This window comes from Psittacula echo (assembly GCF_963264785.1).
Source record: "Psittacula echo genome assembly, chromosome: 7".
Classification (NCBI taxonomy): Eukaryota; Metazoa; Chordata; class Aves; order Psittaciformes; family Psittacidae; genus Psittacula; species Psittacula echo.
In genome coordinates this window covers 8,534,952-8,557,097 of record NC_137740.1, presented here as the reverse complement: position 1 = coordinate 8,557,097, position 22,146 = coordinate 8,534,952, and the positions used below count along the sequence as shown (strand labels likewise).

Sequence of the window (22,146 nt, the reverse complement as noted above, 5' to 3'; positions counted from 1 at the left end):
AGTTCCAGCAGTGAAAGAGAGAAGCATCTCTCTCCATCTTACACAGCTGCAGTGGAAATGCTTCCAAGTCACTTTTCCACTAGCCAAGCAGTAACTACAAGTCTGCTAGTTTCATTACTAAAAGCAGCATGCTGGAAGCAAGAGAACAGATAAGCTTGGGAGGGTCTTTGAAATTATTCATAGACTTTCTACTGGCAGTTTCAGTAGAACTTTCAACATTAAGCAGCTTGCAAACTGAGATCATCAACAGCGCACCAGTTTGTATCAACTATAATCCTTCTGCAGGTTTCCAGTTTTATGCAGTGGGCATTAGCGTAACTCAGTGTTTAAAGACAAGACTGTAGGGAGCTGGAAAACACAGATATTTCAAGCACAATTAAGGATTTAACTGTTACTTATAGTAATTTTATTGTGCAATATACGTTGTTTAATTCTTGAAAGGAATCATTTGTATTATTTTCTGATTATAAAACTCAATTTTGTATCCATTGGAAAAAGAATGGCTACATTTTAACCTATTATTCCTTTAGCAATGGGACATTAGATGAATGCCAATGCAATTACCAGCACAAAATTTTTGACATGCCAAGTAATGCTTAGAACTTCAATATTTTTCACATACAGAACTGTGGGGTTCTTAGCTACCTATTTTTCCTGTGACTCAGGAGATCTTTCCAGGTTCAAAGAAAACTCCTTTAAACTTGATGCTTGTTAAGAAAGGTGGCTATAAGAGACATTCTACCCTGTCATTGTAAGGAAAGGTTTGTGAAATTAATCTTTCCACTACATGCAGAGCACAGTCATTCTTCTGTAAATTTTCATGAACTTAAAGAACCTTATTAATTTGAAAAACATTTAACATTTCTCTTCTGTAATGATACAAGATATTCTAGGCCTAAATTTCCATCTCTGAGTGAAGTTACTATGTGGGCATGTAGCAATAATGCCAACATATTTGACAGCTGGGAAGACACCGAGATTTATCAAATTCAATCTCTTGTACAGAGTTTCATCCATTAATGCCAAAAAGATTATAACCTAATTATTTATTTATGCCATGAAAAACAGGTAGTTTCACTTTTAGACTCAAATTTTCAGGTTCACTATTGTATTAATAACTTGTATTTTTGTTTGTTTCTCTGTCTTGTTATGGATAACACAGAACATGGCTCTTTCCTTCCTTCTTTTTTAAAAATACTCTAGAATATTACAAACACCACAAAAGCATTTATTTTGCAGCCCTTATTTGAGGAATTCTACAGCCATTGAAATGCTGGCTAAAACATTCATTAATCTCAGCAAGACGCAGTTTGAGCTTTGTCTATATGAAATGGCAGACGTATGCAGACATGGCTCACATGACCATTTGGAGTTCTGACTAAAAAGTTAATTATCACAGTTAACTACCTCTTACACTTAAAGACGAAAAGTACAGTTTTCGCTGATCTTGCAGAGCACTTAAGCAATGCTTTAGTGTATGACCTTAAGTAAATAAGTAATCTTCCTGAACTCCTTAGTAACATTTTTCACAGTATATACCTTTTGCTGCTGCACTAGGATAAAAACCTCCTATATTCACATCAGCATAAAGGTAAATAGCTGTAGAGAAATTACACATGGACAAAGATTAAAGCTGTGGGAGTCTACCTCATTGTCCTTGTAGGATTCCTCCTTACACCCCACTCTGCAGCATTTCATCAAATCCTCTACATGGGGAAACATCTACCACTTCCCTCAGAAGACTATTAAGGCTAATATATCTTGCTGCCAAGCGTTTTTACTTACAACAAGAAAGAAATCCAGCATGGGATTTCTGGGACTGTCTCATTAAATCCGTTTGTTACTATATTATTTCAAAGCCACAGGCATGACTGAGGAATTCATTAGTATCTCTGATGCTAGTTAATTACCTTCACAGACCTCATCTATAGGTACTGCAAGTTCTTTGCATTTTCCACTTAGATGAAGGACATAGTAGTTGCTTTTTATCCAGAGCTAGGAAAAATAAATTCTCCCTCTAGATTTTGGCTATCTATCATAAGAGATTGTTATGGGTCCTATAGAATAAATATGCAATTTCACAAAGGCAGGTGTTCTGTTTTGCATCATGCTTCTGTTAGAACTGGTGATTTGTTCAAGTATTTTCTTCCCTCTCCTAAAGCTTCTCTTTACTATTAGAAATCATTTTACTTTCTGCTCTTTCTCCCCTCCTAGGTTTTACTGGTTTTCATCACAGTTGCTGACAGAATTTCTTCATTTCATTATAGAGGACAGTAAGACTCCTCACCCATCTAATCTGTTCCAGCAGAAGAGAACAAAATCACAAAACCCCAGTGAGAAACTGCCTTCTTCAGCTTGAGCTTTGTCACTTACAGCCACAGGATCTGAGAACTGCCACTGACAACTGCAAAAGACTGTCCTGGTTTATTGTCTTAGTCCAAGATATGTGGTGACTTGTAAGACTAATATCAGTCTGTTTGACCTGTAAGATTAAGCCTAGAGTTTCCCTGTATTTTCTGAGGACACAAGGAAAGAAACACAAAAGTATCTTCAGAAGCTGGCACAGCCAAAGAGAAGCTGCAACTGTAGTAACAACATTCCTTGGCAGGTATGCTACCAGAGAAGAGAATACAGTCTTCTAGCTGTTCAGTGAAAGAAAAAGAATTGTGAGTTTTTCACATGCTATCAGGATTTTCCAGAAGCAGCACACCATCCAAAAGTGTTGCCTAAAATAAAAGCATTTTCACTACCTTGGATTGTTTGACTTGACCTACAATCCCATCTCTTTCTGGCTTTAGATTGGCCTCAGCCAGTGGCTCTTCACATGAGTGATCTCACCCAGGCAGAGCATATTTGGGATACAGTTATTTCAAACAGAAGCAAGTGAGATATACAGTTGATGACTATCTACGCACTGCCAGCATTTAAGAGGAGAAGCCTATATCCAGCAGATTTTGCTCGACTTTGACTTCAGTAAACTACTCACATTTCCAAGGTTAAGGAAGTGCTTCAATAGACTGAGACCACAATGTCCTATAATATAATGAAGTAGAGGTAAGAAGCCTATCTCACAGTGATGTAAATCTAAAGTAACTCCAGCTAAATCCAAAGGTTTCTCCAGATTTACACTGACATGGAAACAAGTACTGACCTATTGTATCCACAATCCCCAAAGCTACTATACCTAGTTCTTTACCTTGCAAGTTCATTCTTTGCTTTCTCAGTAGAAATATCTATATAATTATTCCACACATGAGTTATATTGGCTCAGAAAATCAACTAACATGGGATTCAGCAGGCCTAAGAATTATGCAAAGACTGTTTTAATCAGCTTAATATTTAAAAGAAAATATTCTGATTTTAAAAGAGTACATCTACCACAAGTGCAATAAAACTCTTTGTACACAAGCAAATTAGCAATATTTTTTCTGTGCAACTGAAGGGCTGTGGACATTGCAAATTAAAACAAGTCATTCCACAAGAAACCCTGCATAACAAAAGAAATACAGTTTTAAAGCAAACGTGTGAATTGCCTTTTTTTGTGTGTATAACTTTGAATTAGATGAAAGAAGGAAAAAAGTAACCAACCAGAGCCATTAGACCCAGTACAAAAATGGCCACAGCCACTCATGTTGCCAGCTGTAGTTCCACTTCAGTCACTGAAGCCACATCAATATACATAGGTCAAATATAACATCACCTAAATACATTAAAATTCTAAACAATCTTGCCTTAAAGTTGTTTCCTTTTCACTGTTAATGTTCATGTGTAACATACATTGCTGCTGTCTTTGGATGTAGATTTATCGGTTATGGGAAGCCTTTGCTATAGTATCAAGGGCTTCCTGCCTCCTTTAACCCTATTAACAACAAGTTTTTGGGGGAACAAACCTTCAATTAACATTCTAAATAATTGCCAATTACACTTTTGTTCTAGGATGCAGAGAAAAGTTGATTTGAATCCAATTTCAATCCAGGAATTCCTCCCCCCCCACCCCTCTTTTTCTGCAGTTCAGAGATACAGCCGAAAGAATGGTCCTCACTCAGAAATGAATGGCAGCCTCTTTATAAATTATTTTCCAGGTCATTTCACTGAGTGTTTCGCAGGTATTTCATTTCATTCCTTGACAACTGACCCAAAACTTTGAGCTGGGTTACTTGGGAGATAGGCATTGTCTTTGGTGTCCTTGGGTAAAAAAATAAAGTTATTTTTCTAGCCTGTAATTCTTTCCTGTATAGCAGAAATTATTCCCTCCCAGCTCTCACCCCTTTTTCTTCACAATGGCATTATGGCCTTATTACTTATTAGGATCAGAAGCAAAAACATCCATATCCTTATAAATTAGAAAATGTTTAATAAGAACGGGCCTGAACAAATTTTTATTTTAATGAAAGGATTAAGGTGCACGATAGCATTAATATTTAGGAAAAATTAAACAAAATTGCCTTTTATCTGCTGCAAACCATGTTAAATATTTAATATGCCACATTACAGGGGCACCATTTCAACAAAGCATACGACAATCTTTGTGCTGGAAACCTTCATTTCAGTTGCTCAAACTTAAGTTTTAAAACTTCTGAAAGATAAATCTAAAATTATGTGCAGGTTTTCTAGGCTGTCAGAGCAGAGATGAGCTTCCAAAGCTGCACAGAAGGTCTGTAGCAGAAAACCACGCAAATGGTGGGTCTAAAGAGGCTGTCTCCTGTGGGCTCCATCAGCCCAACACATGGCTTATTTAGAAGGGAGCACCGAGTTTAATTGTTCTGGAGCTTATCAGAAGGATTTCCATGTCTTTGTTTGGAGCGTCAAGGTATATTTTTAGGCAGCTTTAAAACGCAAAGAAAAGAAAGTCATGCAAGCATTCTGAGGTGATAGAAGGGTGATTGGGGGGGGGGGGGGTAGTAATCTAGCAGCAGATAACTTCTATAAATATTGTGGCAAGTTCTAGCTCTCAGATTAGAATAAATGAATATAAGTATCCCTTTATAATGAAAAAAAAAAAAAAAAAAGAGTGCTAAATCCTACTAAGAGCAGTAATACGCTTCTGAAACAAAACAAACAGCTTTCCACATTCTGGAGGCCTGGAAACTTCCAAGCTTTCTCTAAGAGTTTAAAATAATAAATCTCAGGGGGAGGAGGTTGATGCGTAATGTATCAATATAAGTAAATACCCAAACCCAAGTTGACCTGCTTATAGCCAGGCTATATATTGGATGAAATTTTAAGGCAATAATTTAACAGTATAATGTAGTAAATTTGGTAGATTTTTATTGCTTTCAGATCACTGAGCTGAGAAGCAAACAGAATGAAAACATTCTGAGTTTGTTCCAAAGCTGATCCTTAAAATGACCTTGAAGAAAAATCTATTATCCTTTGCCTTTATCTCTCCCCTTGTAAAATGTGATAAACACTACTTAGGCATTACATTTCCATCTTGGGACAGGACTCTGAGTAGAAAACAACAAACCAGTATAACCACCTTTGTTGAACTCCTGAAATCAGCCCTCTCACACTCCATGCCTCACAACAACTCAAGAAGAACTACCCTAAACCTTCAAAGCCTGTCAAGGTCTGACTTTTAAATGCCTCATCCTACCTCAGCTGACTTTGATTTTACCCACCTAAGGCAATTGTATTCACCTGTATACATGTCCTTAGCAGCTATTAACTATTTAACTGGAGGGCACTGTGAGAGGTTCAGCCTCATTGTGCAATCCAAATATGCTGCTGCACTTGAAAGGAGCAATCATTTTCTTTCCTTCCTTTATTTCCTGTAGATGTTATCTTTACTGAATAAAAATCATTTCCTCTTTTGCAGTTAAAAACTTCACAACTGGACTATTGTACAACTGAACATGACTTCAACTACTGAGTACTGCTGAATTTTCACACTGTAATGCAATGTGTTTGTTTTCAAGGCACTGTTTTCTGAAGTTCACTTCTGCCATTAAAGGAAGTACAACTTGAAACAGGAGGAGAAGTCAAACAGTGTCAAAGATGCAGCAGTCATTATTAGTTTCCAGATTTTCCAATTCTGGCCTACATAGCTATATATATAAATGTCTCAAATTTTTGTGGCTTATCTATTTCACCATTTTACAGATGAATTATTCAAAAAAGACTAATTGACTATCATTGCAAAAACACAGCTGTTGAGTTTGAAACTAAGACAGAAGATATTGAACACAGTGTTGCAGAAAATACAGGTAAAGGAAATGAGTACTGTTCAATAACTAGAGGTTTCAGTCTTATTTACTAGTAGTACAGTAAAAATACTATATTTCAATAAAACTGACCTAAAGTATACATTTAGATTTTTAAGGTTCACTTTAATAACTGTATTGTGTTGCTAAGTGTCAGACAGTTTCATCACATTTTACATTGTCTATAATTCACACACCCCCTTACTTCCCAAAGCAAAAATGTTTGGATACCACCATAACAAGTGAGCACAAAAGTACATTTTGAAAGTAGAATTCAAAATATCAAATATCTGTACTTAAAAGTGAATATTAAAAAAAAAGATATTCCAATAAATAGGTTTTATGGAGGCATCAGTGACCATTAACTTCTCATGCATGTGGCTCATGCTGTCAGCCAGAATGTATTAGTGATACTTGTCGAGGGTGTCTGTGAATATATAGACCACTTGGGCATCTGCTATAAAGCATCTCAGCTTCACTTACCAGAAGGTTTTTTAAACCTTCATCCATTTTGGAGGCTTCAAGAGAAATAGCTTTTATTAATCACATGCTAAATTAAAGCTATAGGCAGCCTCTATTTATGTTAGCACAAGATTTTGTCAGTGGATATATCTTTATTTCATTGCATTGCAATTTCAAAGAACTAAACCTTAAAAAAAAACTCAAAACCCTCCAACATGTTCAGTTTGAAACTAGAAATGTATACCAACCTCTGAAACAAAGAGTAAAAACCTTCAGTTTCAACTGTAAACATTACAGTATCGAAACCTTACAGCTGTGCTGACAACATATATTTGGAAAGCAGAAAGTTTGCGAGCACAAAAACTCCCCTTCAAGAAAGGCAACCTGAAACTAAAACCAAAAACAAAGCAAAAGAGTAAACCTTTCGAGATGCATGCCTGCAGTTTCACTGCCACCACTCTCCTTCCCATGTACACACTGCTTTGAGTGATTTGGTAAGGACTGGTTTTCCTTACCTGCAGAATTTCAGGGGAAACCACACAGTGGCAGTACTGTGAATGTAAATGCTGTGCTCTATTGTGCAGCAAAGTAACAAGCTTTTAAGAACTAAAATACAGTTTCCCATGCTTGGTTACAGTTAAGTTCACTGCTACATTGTATAGAAAATATCCAGGTTTCTATTGCTCTAACAGTGGGAGAAAAACATACAGTCAACATGTAATTTATTTCCTTCTGTCATTTTAGTACCCAGAGGCCTCAGATGCTGTTAGTCACACATTTCACTCCAGGCTTCTATTTTCTCTTCATTTTTATCCACTCTAATTTCCTCTATTCAGATACATTTTTGAAGATCAGACTTATTGTAAACTTGGAATTCTTCGCCACAATAAAAGGAAAACAAACTGAAGGAGCATCCTTCATACAAATGTATATGTGCACACACACGCCAGACATGTACAATTCATCTAAGCTATTGGTTTCTATACTTTCATAGCACACAGATACAAGTTGATGAGTATTAAAAGTGACAAATCTAGAATGCTCTGTTCATTTTAACTGTACCAGGAGACTCCTGTAAAAGAGGACAGCCACACAGATCACAGATGCTAACTTCTGGTGTACAGGTATCTCACTTAAGGGTTGGGGGGAACACTTTAGAATAAGTCTGAGAGAACTCTCAGTAGATCCCACAGTCATAGAAAAGCACAACAAATCTGATGTGGTGCTTTAAGACATCTTGAATACTGACATGCACTCTACCCTTCGCACCTTGCTTCTTTACCAGCAGGCCTGCATTTTGGCATTCCCTTTCAGACTGATGTTCAAACATCCAGACACATGCTTACTCAGAGAGATAATGGCACAAAAGCAGTTACATCTGCTAAACACTTTCAAGAGACAAGCTACTGTTTTCTTCTGTGCATCTGATGCCCAATAGCTTTTCTCCCCTTGTTTCTCTGCTCTGAGTAAAACTCTTAGTTTGCAACTGCACACCAGTGGAAATTTCCTCCAGGTGATCATTCTCAGTGCACAATTAAAGGACAAGATTGCATGTAATATACTGGTTTAAAAGCCTATGTGTTTTTGAGACAGAAATTTAAGTTAACATAATCACATACACTCACAGAGCAGGACATAAAATGCAAGGCTTTCCTTTTTTTTTTTTCCAACTTGTACAGAAAACTATATTTATAACCACGATTCCCACCTAAATCAACTCCTCCTTCATTTCACCAGGTGCATGAACAGTATTTCTGCTTTCTTCCTCCTTTTAAAGCAAGTACCAGACTTTTGCCTGCAGGGGTTAACACACAGTGAATCTGAATATGTTTCCTCCCCTGCTTACCTTGGTTTAGTTTGCTTTTAGCTACAGAAGCTGCTTCTGAAGGTAAAGCCCTTCTAACCGCACCTGCAGCCGCACTTCTCCCCTTGCTGAGTCATTCCTCAAGTTCACATAGCCCAAACAAGCTAAACATTTTCCAAGTGGGATTTGCACCACAATCCCTTCCACCAGCACCCCCAGCAATATTCACAGCCCCTCAGAAGAGCCCTAGGAATTATGTTTAATAAGAAAAACTACACACAAACACCCACATGCTGCATGGCTCCCCTTCATTGACTGAATGACATTTAAAAGGCGAATATAAGAGCATTAAACTATGCAATAGAGCAGCAGATGGGGGGATTTTTTTTCCTTATCAAAGCTAAATTATTATATCACTGCTGGTCACAAAGCTGTGAGGTACTGGTGCTTTTTTAACTACACCCAGAAAGATATTAGGAGAGGATTTTATCAAATATTAAAAGCATGGTAAATTATTTTAACTTGGATATCCCTCAATTTCTTTTATGACAAATCTATCCTTTTAAGTTGAATCTCTTTTTATCTTGAGCTGCAATGCCCTTTCCTATAAACTTGCTGAAGGGTATCACACATTTCCAATAAGCTTTTTGAAATATTCTTCACAGAATGAATACACTGCTCTTTTACAGCACCTGAAAAAGGCTGAACAATGATGAAGTCTTCAAACAAAAGCCTAACACAAACACTATTTTCTTCCTCAATCTCAAGAGCTGTTCCCAATTTTGGATGTTACTAATTTTGCTATTTGAAATCAATTCACTGCAAGCCCAGCTACCCAGCGCAATTCCCTAATAAATTTACAGCTAATCCCTAATCAAACCTAATTCTTGAGCTACTGATAGGAGATAGGACAGTTTCTTTTTGTTACTGTGCTTGTCTTGGCATAGTTCCTTGAGCCACACTATGGGCAGAGGACACTAGAGCAAACACCCACACCTGTAGGCACCTCCAAAGGAACAAGGCACATCAGCCAACCTAGGTGCTCTTGTCACCAGCATTCACCATTTTCCCACCAGGCTTGCAAGCATTGAGGAGGGATGGCTGTGCAAGATCAGAGAACAGGAAAAAAGAGGGAATTAAACTGGAAATTATAGAAGGCAGAGCCTGAGCGGCACAAGAGAGTGCAGGCCCATAAGAAAAGGTTGCCCCTAGGGCAGCCCTACAAGCCAAGTCCTCCTCAGCCTAGTTCCACACAGGGCCTCTTGCTTCAAACAAAGAAGCCCAGCTGAAATAAGTATTTTACAGTTTTTTCTCCACACTATATAACAATGGCCATGCCCACCCCACTGTTAAAAGATACAATAAGTTAAACAGCTTCCATGCTGTAAAAAACCCTTACCAGCCAGTATGAACAGCTCACGTCCTGCCTTACAACCTCCCGTCTGCTATATGGGAAAGGCACACACAGAAGAGCCTTTTTTAATTACCTGCACACCTGTAGCAAATCAAACACAATGTACTGACGATGGGCACCTGCACCTCAGTTGCACAGCTCACCTGCAGCCCATCTCATCTGCACAACCGTGCTAACAGTAAGCACAGGACCTGGGGGCTCCATTATAGCTACTGTAGAGTTTCTCCAGCCTGGCTGCCTTGTGTCCTGAGACCCTAGGCAGATAAACACCCTAAATACCACCAACAGATCTACAAAGTGGCAGAAAGGAAATGTGCAGAGAAACCCTGATGTCTGAGAGCAGTAATGAAGGTGCTGTATTGTGCAAACCATACTAATGTTCATGGTTTCCAAAGGGAAGATATTCCAGCTGAGAATCAGCCCCCTTGCCCAACATAGCCCTTCCACAGCAGCATTCTTATTTTCCAGAGGCAGTGACCTGTCAGCAAAGCTGCCAGCTTTCCACTGAGAGCCTGGAGCCTCACCTTTCCATTTCCCAAAGCATCTGACAGCCGGTTATCCTTGTGCTGCCTGAGCAGTACTAGACAGAAAGATTGGAATTAGTATTTGCTGCCAAAAAATATTGGATACTTTCTAATCACACCAGGAGAGCTCTTGCTAGGTTTTCAATCTCAGAGATGCTTAATATAGTGAAGCAGGAAGACGAAGTTTCACTTTTAAGCTAGAATTCAATAATCCTACTTGAAGCAGCTGAAAAAAACCCCAAACTTTAGCCACTGCCTCAGCATCTATAGATGCAGGAATGATTTTGTCTCTGGTCTATTATCATTAAATTTTAATTCTCTCATATAGGAGTAAATTCATAACTCAACCTTCATAATCACAGCATAAAAATTAGGTTTTTATATTTTGGGTTTATATGTAACTGCCAAATCCCATGAGGCAAAGTTCAGGATACAGCGCCTATTATTTTAATGTTCTGTTCCTGCATTATCACCTGCCATACTTATTTACTGCTTATTTCCTCTACAATTCTCAATTTCCACAGTACAGCCAAATGTTTTTGTCTTCTATTTTATTTTCTATTAAAAGAGAAATTGAACTCATTGCTTTGGCTTTTACCATGGCACTTCAAATATAAGGCAAGAGCCTGATAACCGTCTCACTGTTATCACACGTTCAGAATGAATAGTTCCCATTACCTTTTCCTCTGCACTAAATATTGTTTCTCCACAGAAGATTAATGAAAAAGTTGTCATTAATGATTCAAACAAACATTTAAAAATATTAGGATGGATATTTCAGCCCTGACTTTACTTAGAGTTCTATTTCTGATATATTGCACATCCAATGCTTTTATGACATATGTAAATTTAAACAGCACTATGTATTTTTAAAATCATATGTTGAGAGATCTTTAAAGTTGCAAGGCTAGGTGAAGGAAAGCCAAAATTTAACCTGACTGTGCTGCGTAGTGGTGCATTCTCAATTATATTATGTCATAGGTTATTACATCTCGTTAAATGCAACTTGTCTAGCACTCTTCAGACCATTAACACATTCTTAAGATGTTGCATTTTCTGATTACAGTTTTTGGCTCCTATTTGTGTAGTCTTGTGTTAACAGTCTGATTTTCAAGTATATTTCTTGGTGACACTCAGCTTTGTCTGTGTAGGGCTCTTACTACTAAGTACTTACGGCTGATAAATGCCATTCTTAACAGAGGTGATTTTCATTCTGCTTCGCTCCATTAGTTCAAAGTACTAAATTGCAATGAAAAGCTGCAATGTCCTCTTGGTAGTTTGACTGTGCTTTGATTTCAGTGCTGCCCATATTTATCTAACTTACAGACTCATTTGGAGGAAAAAAGCCTCAATTTTATATACTTTTTTTAAGCTTGCCAAGGTTGGGGACCCAGTTCTGTGAACACTTTTCATGCAATCAGTTCCACCAAATGCCCATCACCTGAGGAAAGAGAATGACCTGTTTCAGGATGGGATGTAATGCACAACTCTGGTCATATTTTGCAGCCATTAAACTCAATACCATGGAGTGTAGTGGGAAAAACCTACAATTCAGTTGTTTTAAACTGCCACAAAGCCTCCCAACCGCAAATTTCACTGTGATTTGCACTGGTGATGGGGGAATTATTTTCAGGCAGCTGCACTTTTTAAAGATTTTGAATTTCTCATCAGCACCCCAGTAATTAAGTATTTATAGATGACAAAAATACACCTAGCAGGAACAGACCCATTTGTTTCCTTTGTGCTTCAAACCTTTCATGAATAAAGTAGTACCAAGGGTAACCTTTCCTGAATACAACCTTAGGGATCACAGAGTGCCCTCAATCAATGCAGGGAACTCATGTTGACAGAGTATATGGGAAACAGATTGAGGTATTAAAGCACATAGCCTCTGGTGTTTTAGATGTAAATACTATAACCATCAAATATTTAGACTCTTATGTAAGCAGTTTGTCATTTTTTAAACAGTTACTGCTTGGAATAAATCTTTAAGGAGGGAATTTTCAGAAGTGCTCAGTATTGGCCTAACTTTGCTCTTACTGAAATTAATCATAAAATTTTCACAACTTTGGAAAAGGACTTTGTCTGTTTATATGTTTCCACAGCACTAAGCACAATATGTCTTGATCCTGGCTGGGGCCTTTTGACTCTGCGGTAATCTAAATAAATTGATTTATAGGAGATCAGTCAGATAAATGATGGGGAAACACACACTTACATGTTAAATAGCTGGTGTTTTCAAATGATGCGTTATCAGTCCTTTGGAGCCTCATTATTTTTTCTTTGAACTCTAATTTGCCTTCTTTTATATTACTTTTATTTCCTTGTTTTTAATTTTCCCCAACATAATTCCATGCATCTTAAATTTCCAGCAGTCTCCAGTCAATAAAATTTAACTTTCTCTCCCATTTAGTTTGCACAATAAACACATTAGTTTTGGGATCTGATTCATACTTTGTGTCAGCAGAATATAACTTCTCCTCTATTTCTGCAAAAACTGTGCTGATAAGAGTGATATGTAACCTACTTTATATTCCCAAGAATAACTACCTTTGCTGGACTGGGAAAGGGGAAGAGAGTGCATTTCTTTTCTGGGTTTGAAGAATGGCTAGGTCTGTTTCTTTTCTTATTTCACAAGATTCACACAAACATTAATTTATCCAGGGATTGACTTCAGAGGCAGTTATTTTACTTTCATATAGATGCCAACCTTAAAACTGTTTAAAATCATCTTGTTTTCTTCCAAAGAGCTGCAGTTTAGACCAAGACAAAACTACTCCTGCTTATCCCTCAGTGTGAGATTTTAAAAGGTCACTACTGAAATGTCTTTCTCCCTATTTTCTCCAAATAAAATGCTATGAGTTATTGCAATGGAGGCTGTGGTTCCACAAACAATTCTCTAGGCATTTTACTAGCAGCTGCTATTCTCATCCCCTTGCCCCTGCTCCAGCCACTTTCTCCCAGCTCCCTCACTGCTCCTCCAGTTGGACCTATACAGCTGGTTTTGGATCTGCGTGATGAACCAGACCAGGGCTGAATATTCCTTCTCTTCCTTGAAAGTTGCCTTTTAGCCTGGGCAGCTCACAGCCTGGTGATCCTACACAGAGTGGTACTAGGACAAGGGATGGAGCAGCTCTGAGGAGCCACATCTGCAGCCGGCAAAGGCTGCATCAAGATGTACCTGTGCCATAAGAAATATTTCTGAACCTCCAAAAGCATTTTCAGCAGATCCCCCAGGAAAGCCAGAACAAGCACACATTACATTATAAAACTGGCAAAGGAACAAACTTCAGAGAGTAGCCAAAGTTTTAAAATAGGCCAAGGAAGGAATCAGGTAATGATAACAGCTTGTTCATCTTCTTTACCAAAATTCAGGTTATGTTATCACTACCCCTATCCCACTATTTATTTTAAAGTAAGCAATTTTCGTCTTTCAGATTAGCAAGCTATATATATATTTAGTGCTTTATTCTCAAACTGTTTCACCACAAATGACAGCTCATTTCACAAACGGCTTATCTTATGGCTAAAGATATATAAATACATACTAAAAATGCTGCTGAAAGTCTCTGAATGTATAATGCAGCCTGGTAGACATGATAGTGATTGTAACACTGCATTGTAGACACAAATGTTAAAGAAACTTGGCAAGAATCAACACATTTTAGCTACTCAAAATTCAGATTTTCTCAGTCTTGTCCCCTTCTGATGAATGGAACATATGGGAGTATTGTTCATAAAACTTACAGTGCTTTTCTCAATGTCTACCAAAAATCCTCATTATGACAATATTTACCAAGATACATATAGATTCAAATTTGAATTAATTACCTAGAAGTTTTTCTGTACTCCCAGGTTTACTGGAAAAGAAAAATGCTTCAGAAGCAATGTGTTGTGAGTATTTAACAGTAGATGTTATAGCAACAGAGGTAGTGGAGGGCTTGCTGGGAAAGGCAGCTATCCAGCTAAAAGCCATCAATGCTGAGTGAGATAAAAGACAGGGAAGAAAGTAGCTGCTTTGCCAAGAAGCAGTTTGAAATCTGACATTATAAACAAAACACATGTAAATCTAGACATAAATCCTCTCTCATATGCTGAAGGCTCTGTAATATTTTAGCTAGCCTTATTACTTACAAACATTTCCTGAAACACAGGATCGCAACTGCAGAACAGCCTTTAACCTTGTGCTCATCCACTCAAAAACCATGTTATTTATTATCCTTTATCCCTTAATTACGGGGACTTCACCTACTGCTCTCCGCTCATTTGAAATGCAGAATAAAATACAATGGATGTCTGAAGACTTAACAGGTGTCAACCAGATATTTGCCAGCTAGCGCTACTATTCTACTGGGAGGAGTTGCTGTTCTATAAATACTAATTAGAGTTTTGCACATGATCTTGCTGAAATACCTAAGGTGATGAGTGGCCAGTTGTTACTTTTAAAAGATTAGCACAATTTGAAAAACTAATGTCCCCAATGAGGCAATGCTCACACTGAATAATCAAGACTTATAGCTGTTCTCTGCCCAAAGGGAATATTTGCTCACTTCATCATTTGGAAAATCTGCTGCCTCTCAAACAACCCACTCTTCTATTTCACTTTGAGAAACTTGTAAAACTTCCTGCAATCAATATAATAGTATGGTATATGTGCTTAAATGGTCTTCCACTGCCATGCCCACACGGTAGGCTTTGCCAACACCTTTCAAAGACAGAGCTTTTAGTGTGAAATCGTGATTAAGAAACTGCAACAAAATTAGGTTGCACTTAAATGAAGCAGCAAAGAAAAATAAGATTACAGTAGAAACTGCATCAGCACAATGCAGTTCAATTTCTGCAAATCAATCTCCCTTCCAATTCTTCACCTCCACAAAACAAAGCAAACAGACCCAGGCAAAACAGAACAGGTCTCTATGGTATTCGTTAGGTTTTTATACTTGTAGTAATTATTATGGAAAAAGCCCACCAGTTCTCTAAAATCTGGGTATAATACTTCTAAACAACCAGCTAACTTTAAGCAAAAATGCAGCCCATACTTTGAAATAGGGGTGCCATATATTTTGACCACTTTGCTATGAAAAGCAGCTGATGTAACATGGTGTGACACAATGCTGCATTTCTACATCTGAGCTGTGATTCATTGCAGTGAAATTTGACTGATGCGACTGACACAACCCCACACTATTTAGTGTCAACATAGCTTGTCCACAAAAAACCACAGAAAATGGGGAGAGGGATTTGGAACTTAACCTACTTAGTTCTTCCGACTCTATCCCTCTGGGAATGAATACACAGTAAATCCATGACCATATACAGGGAAAATAGATACAATTTTAATCAGAATTTATTTTTCTGGGGCTTTTGTTTACAGAGCATAATATTTTCTTTAACATGAAACCTGTTTTTTTCCTCATCCTTCAGCATACTGCTTCCTCTTTTTTAGAGCTCATTACTGGAAATATTTGGCCTTACTTCAAAAAAGAAGAATATGTCAACACCAGAACATCTGTGTCCACATAGTGTGCTTTGATGACAGTGATATACTCCATTTACATCAGTAACACTGAGCTGAACCTTGATGCTGACTGCATTTAAAGATCTTACCCCACAGGGCAAAAGAATACAGGTCAAAAACGTTGATCTGTGTTTGACACACTCTCTACTTCAAGAGCACTTGGCAGTGATTTGTTCCAGAGTCAAGAATCAAACTCACAAAACGTTGCAAAGCTCAGAGCCATGTTTGCATAACCACATTCAAAACAAACATTACAATTCACAGTCTCTGGAGGCCAATCTACTTTTGATATGCAGGATTTTGTGAGAAATATGGTCAAATTCTATCCTGGATACGGAGTGAACTTTCTCATTTTAATCAAAAGAGCCTAACTTGGGCTTGAGTATCTATTCTTAAAAGGAATAATGTACCTACATCTCTTGTATGCAAAAAGGAAAATAGACAGTTTATCACCCTAAACTCAAACCTGGTTATATAAAAAGGGGAGTGGAATAGCTATGTGTGATATGTGATATAGCATTGCTTCTATCATCGTGGCTAGAGGAAATTGGAAGAATTTCAGTATGGATCACATAATTATATTACATCCACTCACCTGCTATGCTGACTTACATCTTAATATAAGGTGGAGAGTTCCAGTGGCTTCCTTCCACAATTCTGAATCCTGAGTACCCTCATGTAAACCTCAGCACTTTCGCAGCATAGAATGATTTAGTATTGCTTACAACACTAATATACCCAAAGCATCAAATGGGATCAAATCGATGCAGCTAGATATTGCTCTGTTCATGTTCAAGGACCACAGTTACCTGTATGCTGTATTAGCAACTGCAAGTAGTAGTAAATACTATTTCAGCAAACAGAGAAAGAGAAAATTTTGTTTACAGGTTTCAGTAGAATGCCATGGAAACAGATACAGAGGTAACTGTAAAAGGCACAATCCAAAGGGAAGACAGCTCCAATAGAAAGCATATACCCAAAAATAATGTATGTGTTTTCCCACCTGGAAAACGCATGGATAACTCCTATTAACATGAAGACAAAAAATTATACTGAGTAGACCCCAATATCACTAAGGTCCCTCGTAAGGGTATGAATTAATGAGCACCTTCAAAGTACAGCAAGATGTTTTCATACATACACTATTAGAAAAAAAATATAAATAGCTTAAAATGATCTTTTTAAAGAAAAACATTACAGCTAGAATTTCTGAAACAGTATTAAAGTATGGTAGTAGCCCTGTACAAGGAAGCTGCTCAGCACCTGCTGCCTACACTGTGCCTCGCTCCAGGCAATGTTATTCATTCCTCACTTTCATGGAGCAAAATACATCCCCTAAAAATATAAAACACAAAAATAAAAAGATCTCCAGGGAAATGGAAAAGAAATCTGTTTTAAAAATAGTGAAGGAGCCTATATGTTCTAGAAAAGCCTATTTTGCATTGTTTTGTAAGATTTACACTTCAATTTGAAACCAAAGTAAGGCATAAAATTTGTATGAAAGCAATATCTGATTTATAGATAAACTTACACACAATATGCTTAGCTGCAAACACCAGACCCCGGTGAGAGAAGGAAAAGGTTTTGAAAGATTATTAAAGTATGCTTGATGAATGTGGCCCTGGGAAGCCCCAAAAGATTTTTCTGAAGTTAAATAGTAAACACAATTAACACGACTTTTGCTACAAAAAACACTAAACACAATGGATTTTTTTAATTAATTTTCAATGTTATTACATGCTTCTATTGAGTTGGAATTGACTCCATCCACTAACTGTACTCTCAGACAGCTCTTCTGTCCATAAGACCTTACCATCTAGATAAAAAAACAAATAGCCATTCTGTTGGTCATACGAAGAGGAAGCCATACAGAAACCATGATCTTATGATCACCAGAAGTTACCATCTTGTGGGCTAAAGTTTTGTGACAGTAGAAGTTTTTAAGAAATATATTTATAATGTTCAGATAATGTGCAGCTTCATCAAATGTATTACTAATTAACCAATAAAAAGGAGCAGGTGTAAAGGCTTACAAGAATACATTACTGTACACTTACAGCCTAACCTCACTATCCATATTCAAACAAGACTCCTGACTAAAGGCAAATCACATAATTCTTGGGAGTCTTGCATGCATTAGGACGCCTTAGATTTACATATTATTATTCACCGTGCATGTTTCATTACATTCGCTTTGAGAAAATGTACCATCTATATGGCTATTCATGTGTTTCATATGTGCATGACTTTCTGAGTTGTATATATTGCGCAGCTTACGACCAGATTGTTCAGCCTTCTTCCTTGGATAAAGCAGCCAGCAGAGTGTTTGTCGTGGTTTAAGCCCGGGTCATAAATTAGAACCATGCAGTCTACTTCCCTCCCCACCCTTTCTTCCCCCCATTCCTGGAGGTACAGGGAGGAGAATTGAAAGAATGCAACTCCCACGGGTTGAGATAAGAACAGCCGAGTAACTAAGGTATAACACAAACCACTACTGCTACCACCAATAATAATGATGGTAAGGGAAATAACAAGGGAAGAGAATACAGCATCTCACCATCCGCTGACCGATAACTGGCCCCCCACCCAGCAGTGATCCAGCCCTTCCAGGTAACTCCCTGTTACATCCCAGGCATGACGTGCTGTGGTATGGAATACCTCCTTGGCTAGTTTGGGTCAGGTGTCCTGTCCCTGCTTCCTCCCGGCTTCCCCTCCTCCCTGGCAGAGCATGAGACTCACAAAGTCCTTGGTCAGGGTAAACATTTGAGCAGCAACTAAAAACATCGATGTTATCAGTGCTGTTCCCAGGCCGAAAGTCAAAAAGACAGCACTGCACCAGCTACTAAGAAGGAGAAAAAATGCTGCTGCTGAACCCAGGACAGTGCTTTTTCACAAACTCAACTCAGAAGGCAGAGCCCACATTCTTCCACTAAACTAAAACATCCAAAACAGGGAGAACAAATCCAAACAGCTTTTCAGAGCCAGTCCGGGCCCAGTCCATCTCCCGCATTGCTTGCAGGCCTTGTTTGGGAGATTGCTAGCTAACACAGGCCAAAACTGGGCCAGGGACTGTCCTCTAACAGTTGTACGGTAAGGATGTCACTGAAAAATTTCTTGCCCCAAGCCCTGACTGTTCAGTTTCTTGAACAGACATTGCTTCAATCATGCTATTTGAACCAAGGCACTACAACACACCATCACAGCAAGACTGGAATGGGTCGCCAGAGTTCATGCTGTCCATCTGCTCCAAAGAGCACCTATCTTCACAACACTGCTCTTGCACAGTTCTCTCCTACTGTTACCAAAGTGTGCACCTAAGCCATAAAGTTTTCACTACAAGAAACTGCCAGTTAAAACACTTTTATCTCACTAAGTAAGTTTTTGAAAGGATAACTTACCATTTTGGTCTGCTTGTGGATTTCACCATTGGAGCCATCCCATCTCTATAGAGGCTTTTTGTTTTACTGAAGTTGACAACATTGAAAATTACTCTCTGGAGGAAAAAAAAAAGAGAGAGGTCAGTTATAAATTATGAAAGAGTTTACATGAAACTGCATATACCAGCTGCATAAAAATAACACAGAAAATATATGGAATACTTATGTATCTTATGAATTAGTGTTACTTTCCACAGATCTCAGATAATGGGTATCCTATCTGTTCCCGATATTTTAATAGTCCATATCATTTTACACTGCAGTGAATGGAATGTACATTTTGAATTTAGTATGCTGGTTTTTCAGTAAGTATTCTAAGCCATACAATAAAATAGGTTACTCAGATCTAAAACAGAAAAGTAAACCCAGTTTGTTGCAGCTACTGTTAGAGAGGTTGATGGAAAGCTGGGATAGACAGAGTAGCAGACCTCATGAAAACCTTTCAGCTGCTTCACAGAATCATACAATAGAATCATAGAATCATTTAGGTTGGAAAAGAATTTTAAGATCATCAAGTTCAACCGTTACCCAGCACTGCCAAGTCCACCACTAAAAGTTGTCCCCAAGCGCCACATCACATCTTTTAAATACTTCAGGGATGGTGACTCAACCACTTCCCTGGGCAGCTTGGTCCAATACCTGACAACCGTTTTAGTGAAGAAATTTTTCCCAATATCCAATCTGAACCACTCCTGGCACAACATCCGTCTGTAAAGTCTTCCTACCCTCCAGCAGATCAACAGTATCAGCAACTTGGCATCATCTGCAAATTTACTGAGGGTGCTCTTGATCCCTCAACCTGCATAGCAGCAGGAAAAACTAAAGTTTTCTCATTTTCTTTCCCCAAAGAAAGGAATATTTTTCTTCACTTCCCTCTGCAAAAGGAAGAATTTTGCTCTGCAAATCTGCACAGGATATCTACACAGTCGAAACTGCACATAGCCATCATTCATTTGAATATGATAAAGAAGAAGAAAAGAGTCAAATTCTGCTCTCAGTTTGCACTAATAGGTTTGGGAAAACTAGCTGATATTTATCAGCTCAAAGAAAAAGCAAAATCTAGATCTTTGCTGGTAATGGACTGGTACTGAAAGTAAATTCATGCTGAGTGAAGAAAAGAGAAAACAGAGACAAAACCTTCTTCCTCACCATCTGTCTGCTCTAAGTCATTTTATGCAAAATTACTTATTCTGCTTCTGTTAAGAAAGTCTAGGTCGGATTTAGCTCATCTCATATAGTACATTTACTTTTCAGACTTTAAAGCCAGTATACCTGGTTTGTCATATTTTTTTGATAACCAACTTTAATGTACACATCAAACCAAAATGTGAAGACTAGCTTAATTTTGATATAATATACAGGATATAGTAATATATTCCATTTTTACCTGTCTCTTCAAATTTGTTTTTCAGAGGTATCAGCGAACACAGACCACTAAAAATAGTGGCTTAAGAATACCCTAAGTAGTCACACATTTGTTTTTAGAACAAACTATTGCATTGTTTACACTCTTGAGTTCCTGAGAAGTCTGAGAATTAAATAGCAACTGTTTGAAATCAGCCAGTTCTGACTAAAACAGTCAGATCAATTAAGCTTTCATATGTAAAATTTTGCAAAAACAAATCTGGACCTTCCAGGCAGTCTGCTCAAACAAGAGTGATTTAGAACATTAAAGTGATAGCAACCAGCAGTGGGACACTTATAACAGGAGCCATGCACGTTTACGCTCCTATGTGGGGCAGATAGGAATCCAGTTAACCAAATACCTAATTAGGCATCTCTGTACTCAAGAAAAACTGAAGTTTTTCGGAGGTGAGGTAGTGCTGAAGAGTTTGTAAATGGAAGCACAAGCTGCTCTGTGTGCAAACTCTACAAATTAGCCAAAACATAATCTAAGAATAAGCTGTAGGTTTTACTGAAACGGACTCAAAAACTAGCCAGTTAGAAAAACGCTTCCTTAATGATGTTAACTCAATTTTGTACCAAAGTTAATGAGCAAACTACGTATCCCTATACATGAGTTTTCATTAATTTAGTCTATTGCAGCATTTTGAGATTTCTAATGGTCATGAGTTGAGCTTATTTTTGCAGCTCTCACTGGAACCATGCATTTCATTTACAAAATGTTGCATTTGTAATTTTAAGTATTGGATACTGCTTCTCTGATGAAATATCCATCGTGGGAGGCCTCTAGTTATTTTCCATCTTCTTATGTTTACAATGTATGGCTCAAAGTTAGATAATGATATTTAGGTCTCTCTGTTCCACACCCTACATGGAAATATTTTCCTGTATTAAAATGCTGAGTTTCTCCTCTGTTACTTAACTCTGTTCATATTTGTGAAAACAAATTAAGTTGCAACAAATTGGTTTGTTAATCTTGATGTTTGCATGGAGTGAATGAAAGAAACAAGATCTCCAAACCAATTGCCTTAAACTTTGGATGCAATAATGTCACTGTTGGAAAGAGAAAGTTGCTAATTTTGTTACATACTGACTCAGAGCAGACAGCTGGTAGAGAATGTTCTTATTCCAATCAAGCTTATTTTGTATAATGAGTTGGGCAAATGTACACAACTGGGTAAGCAACGTATATAAAAACAAAAATATGCAGCTCATTTAACAAAACAGTGCAGATTATAACATTTCAACCACCCCTGTTCAGCGCAGAGCAAGCAGTTAGCAATGCGTGCAGTTCTCTCAGCATGGAATAGAGCTAGATTGGCAGAACCAAAAATTTAACAGCACAGAACAGAACTTTATCAACATACACCACTGAAGTAA

At 37.8% G+C, this 22,146-nt stretch overlaps 1 protein-coding gene across 2 annotated transcripts in view; it reads right to left on the bottom strand.

Annotated features, from left to right (window-relative positions):
• The window catches only part of LOC308223572 (BEN domain-containing protein 5), a gene marked incomplete at both ends in the record, with an annotated part of 972,175 nt that overhangs the window by 711,646 nt on the left and 238,383 nt on the right, over positions 1 to 22,146 (bottom strand). For both annotated transcript variants that reach the window (XM_080622800.1, XM_080622799.1), the window contains one exon: positions 19,324 to 19,418. In XM_080622800.1, coding sequence (XP_080478926.1) covers positions 19,324 to 19,418 — 95 coding nt within the window. The remainder of the gene's footprint in view (positions 1 to 19,323; positions 19,419 to 22,146) is intronic.